Below are 16,616 nucleotides of genomic sequence, written 5' to 3' on the forward strand. Positions count from 1 at the left end.
TTTTTAAATTCTTATATTGCTTAAATTAGACTTAATCTATAATGGGCCACCAATTAAAAACAGCCTAAAAACCATTAATGCTGAAATAAATGTAGATGAAGAGCACCAGAATGATAATTCTGTAAAACAGGGCTAGTGCTATAGCTCAATGGTAAAGTGCTTGCCTAATATGCATGAGGTCCTGAGTTTAACTCTCAGCAGCCCACCCCCCCCCCAAAAAAAAAATCTGATAATTTTGCAAAACGGAGCTCAAAATTCAAGAAAATTCTTAAATTTCATTCATTTGCTCAAAATCATCATAAAATACATCAAGATGCCCCTAGAAGGTTAATACCCATGTTAAAGACGCAGGTATTTTAAATTATTTTGTCATTTACAGGAATATAATCCACATAAGCACGTATAATGGGATGAGAAGAGTTTACAGTTTCTAATGTCTTATCACACTATGTAGGAATAAAGACCTTGTCAATAGTTTATTTTCCTAAGAGGAAAAAAATTAAAGAATTCCAAGTATAATATAATGAAAGTAACCTGTCTTGGTAATATTTTATGTGGAAACAATTAGAAATATTTTGATCTACACTTTACCACACATTTGCTTCCCTAATCAAATGTGCTACAGTATTTTAAAATCCTTTTGTTGATAAAAAAAAAAAAAAGTTAAAAAGCATAGTTTTTTTGTGTGTATGTGTGTGTGTGTATATGTGTGGTGCTGAGGATTGAACCCAGGGCCTTGTGCATGTGAGGCAAGCACTCTACCAACTGAGCTGTATACCTTTGTTTATTTGTTTTTATGTGGTACTGAGGATCAAACCCAGGGCCTCTCATGTGCTAGGCGAGCGTGCTCTACTGCTGAGCCACAACCCCAACCCTTCTTACCTTATTTTTAAAAATGAAAAATTATCTACAATTCCTTTTGGTGAGTAGTCAATATCCTAGGTTATGGTGTCAATATTTGGGATTTTATTAGTTAGTGTTGAAACTGAGCTTTATTTTACTTCTATGAATTTCTACTACAGATGAAAATACCAACATTAAAGATATATGCATACAGATGTGTATTAAACTAGTCTACTAGAATAATATTAGAAAATATTAGAAACCAATCAATCAATAGGGAACTAAATAAATTATAGTCCATCTACATTAAGAAATATTATTTAAAAAGGAATATGTAGTTATAATAGTGATGTTAGACCTTTATGTATTCAGTTAGAAAGATAAACATAAGGGCTGGGGACGTGGCTCAAGCGGTAGCGCGCTCGCCTGGCTTGCGTGTGGCCCGGGTTCGATCCTCAGCACCACATACAAAGATGTTGTGTCGGCCAAAAACTAAAAAAAAAATAAATATTAAAATTCTCTCTCTCTCTCTCTCTCTCTCTCTCTCTCACACACACACACACACACACACACTCTCTCTCTCTCTCTCTCTCTCTCTCTCTCTCTTTAAAAAAAAAAGATAAACATAATAAAAGTATTCAGTACAAAAAAGTTGTAGAATAAAATGTACAGTGTAGCATTTTTAAAATAGAAGAAAACTCTTGTGTTGATTTGTAGAGGCACAAGAATTTAAACAAAAAACGATTTTTAAGAACAAAGTTAAAAATAATGGGAGTTAGCTGGGTGAAATGACACATGCCTGTAATCCCAGTGGCTTGGGAGGCTGAGGCAGGAGGATCACAAATTCAAAACCAGCCTCAGCAACTTAGCAAGGCCCTAAGCAACTTAGCAAGACCCTGTCTCAAAATAAAAAGGGCTGGAGATGATGTGGCTCAGTGGTTAAGTGCCCTGAATTCAATTCCTAGTACTCCCCCAAATAAAAATAAAGTGAGCTGCTTATAACCTCCTAATTCAATTCCAAGATAAGAAAAGAGCTGCTATAAATCTTTCTAGCTTCATGAACATGGGACCTCCCAGTTGTTCAGCAATCATAATGATATCATAACCTTCTAAACTGGAGAAGATAAAGAAAGAGATTAGAAGAAGAGAGAGAGAAGTAGCTAAAGAAAAAGAAAGGAGGGCTGGGAATATAGCTCATTGGTAGAGTGCTTGCCTCACATGCACAAGGCCCTGGGTTCAATTCCCAGTACTACAAAAGAAAAGAGAAAAACAAAAGAGAGACTAGAGGAAAGACTCCAAGGAAAAGAGGGGAGAAAATTGGTGAAAGACAAAAAAAGGTAAAACAAAGAAATAAATACATTAACGTTCCACTTCTGCTCACCTACTAAACAAAATATTATGCTATACAAAATATTTTCAAACTTACACTGTAAGGGGTTGCTTCCATTTGGGGCTGTTGGTATTGTTGCATTTTTCTGTCTTTTTTGACTGTCCATCCACTGTGACTTCCACATAAGGACTTGGTCCAAACCAATTCTTTTTATTTTCTTTAAGTTTTGCTGAGATGACTATGTAAAAGAATATTTTGAGATGTTATTTCAATATTCAAATCAATTTAACTTCATAAAGATTAAACAGCTTTGCTCTAAAGTAAAGTACTAATTTTATCCACTTATGACCTTTGTAATTTTATTCACTTATAACCTTCCATCTAGTAAATAAATATACAAGCCGCCCAAATTCTATCAGTATCAGTAGTTTCAGAATTCAGGTACATTAAAAAGTACATGTACAAACTTGTTCAAAAAAACAAACAAAAAAACCACACACAGCCTACCATACGACAAGACACTGCTTTAAATTTTAATGGTGTATAAAATGGCTTTGGCTCTCAAGAAGATTACATTCTAGTTACAATGACTTTGTAGTAAGGAAGTACTTTTAAGCAACCACTAAATGACAAGGAGACAACCATATAAAGATCAGAGATGTGAAAAAGAGTGAATTCCAGAAAGAGGCAAAGAGTTTGGCATATCTGAGAAAAGTAGAGCAAAATACAAGAAGGGTAAATGAAATGAGATGAGCTGTGTAAGTAAATGAGCTTTGAAAGCCAAGGAATTTGGGTTTAATTCTAAGTATGTTTGAAAATCACCAGAGGAAAAGAATTACAAACTTAAAAGATTTTTAAAAATATATATCTTATAGTGTCTCATTAGTACATAAGCAAGAGCTTCCAATGTTGCATATCTTGAGACACAGACTCAGCCTTCAACTAAGAGTTAGTCAACTTTGTCATAAAATAGTCTTATCCGGCTGGGGATGTGGCTCAAGCGGTAGCGCGCTCGCCTGGCATGTGTGCGGCCCGGGTTCGATCCTCAGCACCACATACCAACAAAGATGTTGTGTCCGCCGAGAACTAAGAAATAAATATTAAAAAATTCTCTCTCTCTCTCTCTCTCTCTCTCACAAAAAATAAAAATAAAGCCCCTGCCCCGCGCCTGGAGCAGCCTTCGCCTTCCCTGTCGCCCGCGGGGCGAGCGCCCCTCTCCCGGCCCCTCTTCTTCCCACCTCGCCCCCCTTCCCTCTCCCGTCCTCTTTGTCCCCGCTGCCTCGCAGCGGTCCTCGCTCCCCTCCTCTCCTCGGCCGCTTCGGCCGGCCCCGCCGCCGCCAAGTCCCGTGGCCGCGGCGTCCCACCCTCCTCCTTTCGGATCCCCGGGAGCCTCTGCCCCAGCATCCCCACGCGGTCCGCTCCCGACCCGCCCCTCCTTCCATCGCTTTCCTCAGGTCCCCATGCTTCCCTGTGGGGGTCTGTCCCTCGACCCCTCCACCCTCCCGGCCCTGTGTCCTGAAGGTCCCTTGCGTGGGCACACCTATCCAGCAGCCAACCTGTACGCGTGGCTCCCGGTAGCCGGGACCCGGGACCCCATGTACACCTGTGGTATTTTTCAGAAGGGGTGATGGGGCCTGACCTTTCACAGCAGAAACCTGTGTTGGGAGACTGCGAGAAAGCCGTGTGTGTTCAGGAAAGGAACAGCTGCTCACATTGTCCCTGGGTTGACTCCGATAGGAGTCTCCATTTAACGTTGACAACCCAGCGGCGCTCCCTAATGGCCCAGCAGGTTGCACAAATTGGCAGTGCGCTGAGATATTATCAGGACAACACCCCATTGAGTAAGTTCTTGAAACGCAAAAGTGGAGGCCCTTTCTCTGGGCCACTGGGCGCCTGTGGCCTTTCCACCAATCAGAGCTGGAGGTTGCAGTGGCCACCTGTTGTCGCGAAAGAGAGCATCTTTTAAGTTTCACTATGAGTATTTAACAATGATATATAGTGCAGAGTCTGGCCACAAGAGAGGAGCAGCCTGCTGACCTGGGGTGCCAGAAAAGAATCCCCCCCCCCCCCCAGATAGCTCTTGAAAGGAGCCCAAAAGGCTGGGAAGCTGAGTTTTTCTTTGTAAATGCCTCACCTTCTGCTCATTCTGCCGTTCATCTGGAGCAATCTGAGCTTGATTACAGAGGATGAAGGAAAGTATAATCAAACTTCCAGACAGAGTAAACCTGAAGTTGTAATCAGACCTCCAGAATCAGGCATACTAATATTCTTCTTCGAAGTGAAAACCTACAGGCTGTCAGAGCAGGCATTGAACCTGAGCTGATGTGCAGCACTAAAACTCTGGAGAAACTGAAGTGTGAGAATCTTGCCCCAAGAGATTCTTAGGGCTTAGGAATGCCCAGCCACACCCCAGAACATCTTTGCCTGCTGTTTTGGAAGTCTTTGCTTTAGAGTTTCTTTCACTGTAGGATGCAAACAGAGGAGGACAGTACTCATTGGTCTGCATTTTATTATTACAGTTTAGGCTAGAAGGTAAACAAAGTTATGAGTATAGATTTTGATTAGGGGGAAAAATAAATGAGACTTAAGATGTGTCTATAGAGCCTTTAGAAAGAAAAAAAAAAATCACTGGTCATTTGGAAATGCTGTCCCTTAATTTTACCCAGTCTCCATGCATTCAGAAACTATTTTGGAGTACCTAAAATGTAGGAGGTACTATTTTAGGCACTTGTGAATAAGAAAGAATCTCAACATGACACGGGAAGTCCTTAAAAAGAACTAACTCTGAAGTGGATTACATACACACTTACCCACCTTTTCATGCATGCATGCACACAAGCCCTGTCCCATCCAGTCACCTGGAGACCTTCTCATGCCACATCTATCATTGATATTGAGAGAAGCAATCTGATAAACAAATCCACACATAGTGTGAAAGAGGCCAGACTCAAGGCCTCCATGAAAGGTGTAAGAGAAGGCAGGAAAGCGGAGACAGGACATACCACCAGATCACTGCAGGATCCCAAGGACACAGGGCCAAGCTCCATACATGGTGTGTGTTTGCAATAAACAAGCAATTCAAAGGCCAGTTCGGAAGGAAATAAGGTGAGAAGAAAGGAAGGAAAAAAGAGGAGAGAGAAAGAATGTTTTAATAGTGGAAGATTATTTGCAGGAATCTGGTGAAGGAAGGATTTGAGAAGAATGTATCCAGGACCTCTTGGTTTGGTTAACAATCTACCTTGGGAGGAGAAGGGTAGGGCCTTTTATGCCCTGTTATTTTAGAAGCTTTGTATACTTTAAAATTAAGATCATGTGTTGCTTCATTTGGAACTGATCTGATTCAACTCTTGGCTGCATTTGAAATGCCAATTAATTTTAAGAGTTCCTGGGGATTTGAAGCCCTTCCATTAAAAGTTTTTGAATGATGCTCTAAAAAAAATAAAAAATAAAATAAAATAAAAAATAAAAATAAAAATAAATAAATAGTCTTATCGAAGATCCACGGAGGGGACTGAAAATAGATTGGAATCTAGAAGAATATCCCCTGGTTTCTATGTGTAGTAACTCCCCATATGAAAAAATCACAGCCAAGGAAATATTCTACCACCCAGATAACTATTCTAGCACCAAAGTTCAGAGAATGCCAGTGCATATTAAGTTTAAGAAGCCCTTAGAATTGCTAGATGAGATTATATAGCAGCTACTCAAGAAGCGCAATGTATAATGTAAAGTCTGGGAATCAAGAAGGCACAGTTCCAGGTGGTGGCCCCGAATCTCTGATTTCACACATATTAATTCATATTTCACACATATTATTTCTGTCCTTTTATGCTTATGTGCCTCTTTGGTGGAAATCAAGCCATTCTCACAGTGTGTACACATTCTTTAAATTAGAACTTCATTATAAAAAAGTTGAATAAGATTTGAAATCAACATATATTATTTTTAAAACATGCCAAAGGGGGACAAAGAGTTGTAAGAGATAACATTAAAGAAGTAGTCAGTAAGAAATCACTGAGGAATTTTCAGTAAAAGGTACCTACAACGTGTATCAGGTATTATTTTGGACACTAAGGATGAAGCAATTACCAAATTAACACTTAAAGACCACTACAGATCACTGTTGCAGTGGGGGAAATAAACTGAAAGGGAGACAAAAAGTAGAGGTTAAATGGCTACTGAAGTCATCTGGTCAAGAGATGACAGTGGGGGCTGGGGTTGTGGCTCAGTGGCAGAACGTTTGCCCAGCATGGGTGAGGCACTAGGTTTGATTCTCAGCACCGCATATAAATAAATAAAGGTCCATTGACCACTTTAAAAAAAAAAATTAAAGAGAGAGAGAGAGAGAGAGAGATGACAGTGGTTTGGACTGGGGTGGAGAATATGGAATGGAATAATCCTTTCTATGGGGAAACAACATGACTAGATTACATAAAATGAATAGGAAAGGATAACCCCCAAGCTTCTGGCATGAATAACTAGATGGAAGATGGCATCACCTAATAAGATGGAAAAGAACAAAAGGGTGGCAGAACCAGAAATTAAAAATTTTATGATGAATGTGTAATACTTGAGATTGAAGTATAAGACATCAAAGAGAAAACATGAAGTGGGAAATCTTTTCTAGAACAGAAAGTATTTCCAGGAACCAGTCTATCTCAGTTTAAAGTGTACTATAGGTAAAAAGCTCTAATACTTAATATAGAGCCAAATTTAATAACAGGATTGCCATAGAAAAATATAAAATCCCTATTTTTAATACATTTCTAAAAAAGTGAAACAACTCAAAACAATTTTGTATAAGATTCTGTGGTCTTCTGAAACTGATTAAATTTAGAACAAAGAACAATGTGAATCTGACAGGAAGGAAATAATCTACTCACAAGTAGCTTCTTATGATTAAAAAAAATTATTACATATTTTTAAATTAACACATAATTACACATATTTATAAGGTACAACAACATTTGTATATACAATACATAATGATCAGATCAGGGTTATTGGTATATTTCTATCACTTCAAACATTTATTTATTTGCTTATTCATCTGTTTATTTATTTATTTATGTTTATTTATTTATTTATTTATGTTAGAAGCATCCAAAATCCTCTCTACTAGCTATATAAAAATATATAATTAAGTTGTTAGCCACTGTGATTCAAATTTATGACACTGATCTTGCCACATAATCACCCATAAACCCACTAAAGTCAAAATTTTCTTTCTTTTTTTGGCAGGAACCCAGGAACACTTTTGTGGTAGAACAGAATGGAAACTTTAGCAGTTTAAGAGCTCACAGTCTGTGGTTTTGCACACTGCTGATACACAGCAGCTCTGCTTACTGACATTTAACCATAGAAGTTTGTGGAGGCTAATAGGAATCTACAGCAGACAACATCAGTAGCAGGAAACATATAGCAGGGACAGAACAATCCCCCTTCTGGCTTAGCACAGTAAAAGTCCCTAGCTGTAAGATATAAGAAAGAGTTCCTAGGTTGTTGACAAGTATGTACCTATACAATGTACCCATACAATGTAGAATGCACCCTCCAAATAGAATTACACCAACTATCTTGCCTTAATGTACCCCAAATTTGCTTATGTATACAAGAAAAAGTCCTACTGTGCTTGGAGCTCAGACTTTAGGAATTATACCTCTGGGCCGTGGTGCTACTAATAGTGCTGTTTCCAGATCTCAGTGTTCTGACCCTTATTTCTTGCTACACTATCATTGAGCTGTATCTCCAGTCTTTTTATTAACTTTGAGGCAGGGTCTCACTAAGTTGGTAAGGGCCTCCCTAAGTTGCTGAGGCTGGCCTTAAACTTGTAATACTCATGCCTCAGCCTCTGGAGTCACTTGGATTACAGGCATGTGCCAAAGCACCAACAATTTAACAAACTTTAAATGGAGAAAATAGGATAAGGAAAATTAGCACTAATTGTTAATTTACTGCTTGTCTGGCACTTAAATACTGTCATTTCAATACTCACTACTACTCTTGAGATAGGTATTATTGTCTTAACATTACACACAAAAAGACAAGCTCAGTGTGGAATTTAAAATTGACCCGAAGCCTGGACAGGAAAGATTATTTAACTGTTTAAATCTCAAAGTCTAGATTCATAAAACCTTTGTTATAGTCCCAAATAATAAATACTAAAAAAAACCCCACTATATAAATTATAAACTGGAAGAAAGGGGAACAGAAAAATGTCAAACTACTATAAGAGGCCTCTAAACAACTGTCTTTTCACTTCTGTAATCAAATTCCTTGCAGCTACCAAATTATCTTCCTAAAATAGATATAATCATGTTATTACTTCAAAGATTCTCCACTGCTTGAAAAATGAAGTTTAAACTCTTATGAGACAGTTTACATTGTTTATCATGTAACCATAAACATATCTTTCCAGCCCCTTCCTAAACCAACTCTCATCTATCCCCATATTCCAGCCACCCTTAGTTAGAATTTTGGGGCCATGAACTTCCATGCTTCCACACATTCTGACACCTCTACTCAGAATGATCTTTATTCCTTTTCTCCTCAGTGAAATCCTACCTCTTAAAAGACAAAAGACCCTGCCATTCTTATTTGATAAAATGCTTCTTTAACCCTAAGAAATTAAATTGTTCCTGCTTCCATGTTTTCACAGTATTTTCATATTTATGTATGGGTCCTACAGCTTTTCATTCTTACTAGTTTTTACTTGTTTAACTCAAACTATAATCCCCTTCATGGCAAGCATGTAGCCAGTCTTTATAACTTCTATAGCACTTTGTGATTTACCTTCAGAGGTGATTACTACACTTGTTGAACCAAATGATTATCAATTATGGTAGAAAGAATTTCCCTGCTTTATAGTTTCCTTCTTGGAAGAATGAACAAGGCTCGTCGTCAGAGAAAATGCCCGTCTATTGAGGAATAGCTCTGCATATTTATGGGGGGGGGGTAGTTTGACAGTTATGACAGTTTAATGGTTGAACGGTTTGACAGTTGGCATGGGGTGCTTTCTGATTGGTGGGTAAAGATCATGTGAGTCAGCGGGGCTAGTCTGAGTGGTGGGTAAGGATCAAGTGAGCCAGCAGGGCTAGTCTGATTGGTGGGTAAGGATCATGTGAGCCAGCAGGGCTAGTCTGATTGGTGGGTAAGGATCATGTGAGCCAGTAGGGCTCACCATTGGATGGCTCTTCTAAGGGGGGGGTGAGGAAGTTAGTCTTTGGAGCCGGGGTGACTCCCAACACTTCTCCCTTTCGCTTTCTCTGCTTCTCTCCCTCCCTACTCCCCTTCACCTCTAGCCCAGACATTCTCTACCAAATATAGTTAACTTTGATTCTTCTGCTCTAAAGATTAATGCTTTGACCCAATTTTGATTTTTACTTAGAAGCCTGAGAAAGGAGGATCAAAAGTTCAAGGTCAGCCTCCGAAACTAAGTGAGAGTAGAGAAGGAATGGGAGAAGGAGAGGGAGAGGGAGAGAAGACTATTTACTTATCCAACCTATTCCCAAAATCAGGAGGCTATAGTGAATAAGGTAAAAATAAGGATGCTAAGACCTGATAAATCAGCTGGATAAGGAACAAGAGAAAGAGATACAACTCACTGGATAACAGTTAACTCTGGGGTCAAAAATTAGGTTAGGGCTGGGCGAGGTGGCACATGCCTGTAATCCCAGAAGCTCAGGAGGATGAGGCAGGAGATCAAAGTTCAAAGCCAGTCTCAACAATTTAGTGAGGCCCTAAGCAATTTAATGAGACTCTGTCTCAAAATAAAAAAAATTTTAAAAAATGGAGAGACATGGTTCAGTGGTTAAGCGCTTCCGGGTTCAATCCCTGGTACCAAAACTAAATAAAAATTTAAAAGACTGGGAATGTAGCTCAGCAGTAAAGGAACAGTGAAAGGGACAGTGTGGGGCCCAACCCCTTCGCTATTTTGGAACCCAACTATTAGGTAAGTAGCTTTACTACCATCCATGCTCCCACCATGATATGCTGCCCCACACTATAGCCTAAAAGCAATGGGTCAACCTAATAAAGGACTGGAATCTCTAAAATTGTAAATGAAAATAATACTTCACTCTGATTTAATAAGTTAATTACCTCAGGTACTTGTTACAGTAATGAAAACTAACACAATATTTAATGATATATTGGCTAAACATATAAATTTTATCCATTATTTGTGGTTTGTTTTTATAGTTTTTCTCACACACTTGCACATTTTCAGAATTTTAAAAAAAATTTATGGGGCTGGGGATGTGGCTCAAGCGGTAGCGCGCTCGCCTGGCATGCGTGCGGCCCAGGTTCGATCCTCAGCACCACGTACAAACAAAGATGTTGTGTCCGCCGATAACTAAAAAAAATAAATATTTAAAAAAATTCTCTCTTTCTCTCTCTCTAAAAAAAACACAATTATGATGAGGATGAAACTCAGTGCCTCACACATGCGAGGCAAGTGCTTTACCACTGAGCTACAGCCTCAGCCCACATTTTCAGAATTTTTAAGCCCAACATTAAATTGGCTATGATTAGAACTTTCTGTGGTAGAAACATTTATTAAATTATTTTCTGCTATGATTGTTGGGAAAACATATAATGGCAGCAGCACCCCAGAGAAAAACCCCAACATGGCGCCTAACGACCCTCTTTCTCCTCTTTTTTCTTTCACTGGCGCAAAAAACGTTCCCGCCGGCGCCAACGTTCAAATCCTGCAGGTGGGAAGCCTTAGCCCCAATAAGAATTAACTTCTTGGGCTCCGGAACTGACATACGGAAGAGCTTGCCAATAAACAGGCGACCCATTATCTACCTCAGCCCTGCCACCTCTCCTTAGGTCTTTATAAACCTACAGCCTTTTGTAATAAAGTGGAACCTCTCCCGTGATCTGTGTCATGTGGTGTCTCCCATTCATAGTGCGGTGCGGCGTCTTACAATGATAATAACAATGATATCATATAAGACAGCAGTTTATGCAAAAGAAAAAGACAAATTATTAGCAATGGTTTGCTGAGAGATTATAATTCATCATTTTATTATTTTACAGATTTTTAAAAATAAAAAGCATATACATTATATTACGGTTTTTGTAAAGGTAGAATTTCTAAGCTGATTCTAAGCTGCAAAATCCTGAGTTAAAGTTAAAGTGTAAAAGACTAGGGCATTGTAAAGCTTCTAGATTACAAGGCCTGGGCTAAAAGGTAAAAGCCTATTGTTACAATTCCCCTGCTATCCCCGGAACCTGTTATCTCTGTAAAGTTGTTAGGACAATGGGGAGCTGCTCAATAAATATCTCTATTGATTCCCTGGTTGTTTAATAGCTAAGGGCTCCAGGTAACATGGCACGTAGGCATCCAGGCCCCAGAACCAATCAGTTTGAATGTGTACCCCACTTAGAAGTGACCAATCACCCCTACCCAAACTGTTCCCGCCAATGAATGGACTAATCATGTATCAGAATTGTTGTTCAATTTCCCCGCGCCTCATGATGATTTGTTCTGATGTATGCAAAGCCCACCGCCCTCTCCAAAAAGTGTACTTAAGCTCTGCTTGACCTCTGCTCTGGGCTCTGGGCTGCTCTCCCTTCCTGAGTGAGCACGGGGCCCTAGCACGCTGGAACGGATCCCTAATAAATCCCCCTTGCCATTGCATGAAGCTAGTCTCGTGGTCTCTTTCTCCGACGCTTCGCCGGACCCTTACAGTTTGGAATATAAGTTGTTCAGGAATATCTGGAAGTGAAATGACTGCACTGTGTAGGCAGTTGGCTGGAGGAGGTAGACATACTAGGGGCACCTCCAGGAAGGGTGCATCTTTCCTGAGGCCTTTTCCCCCTTCCCTCTCTCTTTGCTTCCTGATCCCTCCATGAGCTGAGCAGCTTTCCTTCACTGGGCCCTTCCCCCATAATGTGCAGCCTTACCTTGGGCCCAAAGTAAGAGTCAGCTGGATATGGACTGTGAGACCTCTGAAACTGTGAGCCCCCCCAAACACTTCCCCTCCACTAAGTTTTTCTTGTCAGGCATTTTGGTCACAACACAAAAGCTGACTAAAACAATTACTATGTAATCTGAAACATAAAGGCTGTTTTAAAAGACAATTCCAATCAAAGGTTTCAATATTAAGCTCTTTCCTTAGTCCACCCAAAGATATAAGAAGACTGGAAGGGGGAGGGAAAAACAATTATAATCTAGCTTTAGTAAAGAAATATTAATATCTGCCAGTAAGAATCAAACATTGTAAGAAAATACACTGGAGCTAGTGAAGGAAATCCAAAAGAAAATTCTAGGGTAGTTACCTTAAGACAGTATTAATTTCATATAAGTCAATCACCTTCAGATTTTAAGAAGGATAACAATTCTATGGTCTGTGACTAAACATGATTCACAATCCAGAAGAGGATACAAGCCAGGTATAGTAGAAACTGAAACAACATGTAGAGGATGATAATTGTTCTATCATCAATAAATGCTGTTGGAAAGAGATTAGGCTTTTGTCTGAAGAAAATCTAGAGACTCTTCCTAGTTAGTACAAAAGGTTCCCTTATAAAAGACTTAAAGATACCATATGGAGCCAGGCTATGAAAGTCTTAGCTGAGGCTAAAGAAGTTCATTGTTTTGTTTTTTGCACACAATAGGCAAGCATTCAACTACTAAGCAACATACCCAACCCTGAGGTTAAAGAAATTCTATACCAGACCAAAAAAAAACCAAAAAATCTGAAGAGGCTACCTGTGATCCCAGCAGCTGGAGAGGCTGAGGCAAGAGGATTACAAGTTCAAAGCCAGCCTCAGCAAAAACAAGGTGCTGAGCAACTCAGTGAGACCCTGTCTCTAAATAAATAAAATACAAAATAGGGCTGGAGATGTGGTTCAGTGGCCAGGAGTCCCTGAGTTCAATCCTGGTAACCCCACCTCCCCCCCAAAAAACTGTCTGGGATACGAATTATAGCTCAATAAAGCTTTTAGTTCAAACAAAAAACCAATAGCCACTGCTCAGGCACCTATGTTTAATGAGGGAGGTGAAAACAACATACCTGAAAAATACCCTGAAATAAAAACATAATTTTTATATATCTAAACATTTTATTAATTTAGCGAACATTAATTCAGCATCTGAAATAACAGTCACTGAAGATTTTTTCTTTTAAGATTAAGATCTTGGGTGGGCAGGGAAGGGAGTAAAGTTGTGGATCTTTTTAAGACTTACCTGTGACCTGAAGTTGTGACTTCATGATCAAGCTACCACTGTCAGACATATCACCAATAGGACAGCAAACCTGAACACAGCAAAGAAAACATTGTAAACATCATTAAAAATACATTTTAAAATACATAAATGGTTCTAACCTGGTCATTTCCAACTGAAAACTCCATTAATAAGCAATGACCTTCACATTGCTAAATACATATTTTCAATTCTAGTATTTATCCTACCTAATAATCAGCAAAATCTAATGGTTGATCATCCCTTTCTCTGGGGTTTAACTATAAAATTCAGCATTTTTTATTCTTTCACATACACATAAAAATGCTCAAAGCTAAAATTTAGGCTAAACTATACTGACTAGCTCATTTCCTTCATTTGGGCCAAACTATATTGACTAGTGTGATATAGATTTTTTTCTTTGACTTCTTGATTTAAATAGCACCAGTTCAAATGTTTATGACCTACAGTCTACTGAAAGAGCCCTTTTATTTTAAATAGAGAAAGTACATACCCTAAAGTCATCAGTGATCACACAGAAGAGAAATGAGATATAATATAAAGCCTTAAAACTGTGATGCACAAAGTATATGATTCAAATGCTATTATGGAAAATGGAAGCCCAAACAGCATATAATCTGATGATATATAATGATCCTGTGTTATATATAGAATTTAAATTTATTTATGGATTTCCTAAACTGACACTCCAAACCTTTACTATTTAGTAAGATGCAAGTTTTGATTGTGTAGATTGTGCTTGGAGGCATCTAAGATATTGCTAATGCTTTAACTGACTCTTCAGCTATCACTATCTTGGTCTGTTGGCTTGTACAGAATATTAAATTGTGATATTCTTCATTTATTAAAAAAAAAATGCTATTATGGGCTGGGGATGTGGCTCAAGCAGTAGTGCGCTCGCCTAGCATGCGTGCAGCCCGAGTTCGATCCTCAGCACCACATACCAACAAAGATGTTGTGTCCGCCGAAAACTAAAAAAAAAAAAAAAAAAATTAAAAAAAATTCTCTCCTCCCTCCCTCCCTCCCCCCCCCACTCCCTCTCTCTCTAAAAAAAAAAAAAAAAATGCTATTATACATGGGCTGGGGCTGTAGCTCTGTGGCAGAGCATTTGCCTAGCATGTGTAAGCACCACATAAAAATAAACAAATACAACAATGGCATTCTGTCCATCTACTACTACAAAAAAAATGTTTAAATGCTATTATACAGAGAACCTCAAATGGACATCATTACCACATTCTGTACAATTATTATTTCTTCCCCACTACCCAAAAACCTGTATGTCAAAGCACTATGATATCAAGAGAAGTAAATTACGAGGCAGTGAGAAAAGTCCAGTATAGGGTTGCTGAATGCTGATTTTCTACATGATACAAGTACTATTTTAGTTGCTGACCTATATGTATAGTGTTGACAACTTATTAATACCCAAAGTTTAAAAAAATAAATTTAAAGTCTCTACAAAACTAAAATATTTAAAAAACTCAAATTGACTTTATGCAAAAAAAAAAAAAAAAGATTAATGAAAGTATATATTGCAAACATTTTTAGGATCAGGGATTCTCTCCAGATAATTACAGAGAATCACTATGGTATAATTGTGAGGTGCTCTGCCAAAAATATGTTGGTAATTTCAATAATTTATGCACTTCTACAAACTAGTTTACAAAATTAAAATTAATTAGATTCTTGAAAGAATAAAACTTAACATTTGTACACTGGCAGAGAGAAAAACAATCTAAATATCAACAGCCAACCAGTTTAAGAAATCATGTTTTTGTAACAGAATAGACTAGGATGCATCTAAAAGATACTAAAACAAGTATCTTACTAATGACTGAAATGGAATGATTTCAAGAACTTTTTGTTTGTCTGTTTTTTGGCACTGGGGATAGAACCCAGGGCTTTGTGCATGATAGCCAAGTGCTCAACCACTGAGTTACATCCCCAGCTACTTAAGAACATTCCCAAACTGGTAACAGTTACCTTTGATAGGACGGGGCAGGTCTGTGAACTAAAGAAAGTGATTATGTATACCTTTAAATTAAAAAAAATATATATTGAGCTGGAGTGGTGGTGCATGCCTGCAATTCCAACAGCTCTGGAGGCTGAGGTAGGAGAATTTCAAGTTCAAAGCCAGCCTCAGCAAGGCCCTAAACAACTTAGGAAGACCCTGTCTCAAAATAAAAAATAAAAAGGCTAAGGATATGGCTCCATGGTAAAGCACCCCTGAGTTCAATACCCAGTACAAAAAAAAAAATTTTTTTTTGATTACTTATAAAAAAAACAGGCAAAAATTCCATTCTTCTCCCCTGAGTTCCAGGTTTGACTATTACAACTGCATACATAGTTAAAGAGATTCCAAAATCTCCATACCTAAGCATACCCACTCCAGCCTTAATAGCACCACTATCCACTTAGTAGCTCAAGCCAACAATACAAGCATTTTCATTGATTCTTCTCTCACCAAGTTCTAAAAATTCTACCTGCAAAATATACCCTACCAAATAACTTGAAGATACCTATTTTTCTTTATGTCTTTTTAACCATCATTGCCCAAGCTACAGACATACCTTTCCTTTCAAATTACTCCAAAACATTATTGATTTCCCTGCCTCTGCACTTGCTCCCTCTCACCATCCATTCTCCACACAACAACCTGAATACTCTTTTTAAAATGAGTTATATCATGCTCTAGCTGCTTAAAACATCCAAAACTTCCTATCTCACTTAAAACACAATCCAAACTACTTATTATAAGCTTATAGAAGTACCACTCCATCCTGATTATGTCTATTATTCTGTTCCCACCTTATATTATTCTCCTCTTCACCCACTGCAACTCCAGTTTTTTATTTACCAAATACACTCAGGTTATTCCAGTTTTAGGAGCTTTATCCTAACTATTCCCTCAGGTAGGAATACTTTCCCTCAATCTTTAAATGCCTAACACCTTCTTAAATCAAATACCATCTCCTCAGAGAGGCATGCCTTGCCTGCCCAATCTTAAGTAAACTTCTTGATACTTTGTAGTATTAAAAATTTTCCAACTTATTTGACTACAAGTCCACAGGAGCAGGCATCTTCTCTACCTTGTGACCCAGTGTCTGGAGTATTCTAATTTGTGTGTTTCTTTAATTAACTCAAGTCCACAATTTACATTGTTTAATTTTTGGTCTCATAAAGTTCTATGGGTTTTGACAAATGTACAATGCAATGATTCCTACA

At 38.4% G+C, this 16,616-nt stretch overlaps 1 protein-coding gene across 11 annotated transcripts in view; it reads right to left on the reverse strand.

The window, feature by feature from the left end:
• Nucleotides 1–16,616, reverse strand: part of ITCH (itchy E3 ubiquitin protein ligase) — a 212,757-nt gene that overhangs the window by 68,708 nt on the left and 127,433 nt on the right. For all 11 annotated transcript variants that reach the window (XM_081292449.1, XM_081292445.1, XM_081292447.1 and 8 more), the window contains 2 exons: nucleotides 13,371–13,440; nucleotides 2,270–2,411 (listed from right to left, as the gene is read on the reverse strand). In XM_081292449.1, coding sequence (XP_081148575.1) covers nucleotides 2,270–2,411; nucleotides 13,371–13,419 — 191 coding nt within the window. In that variant the 5' untranslated portion in view covers nucleotides 13,420–13,440. The remainder of the gene's footprint in view (nucleotides 1–2,269; nucleotides 2,412–13,370; nucleotides 13,441–16,616) is intronic.

The sequence above is a fragment of the Spermophilus citellus genome (genome assembly GCF_964194105.1).
Source record: "Spermophilus citellus genome assembly, chromosome: 4".
NCBI lineage: Eukaryota > Metazoa > Chordata > Mammalia > Rodentia > Sciuridae > Spermophilus > Spermophilus citellus.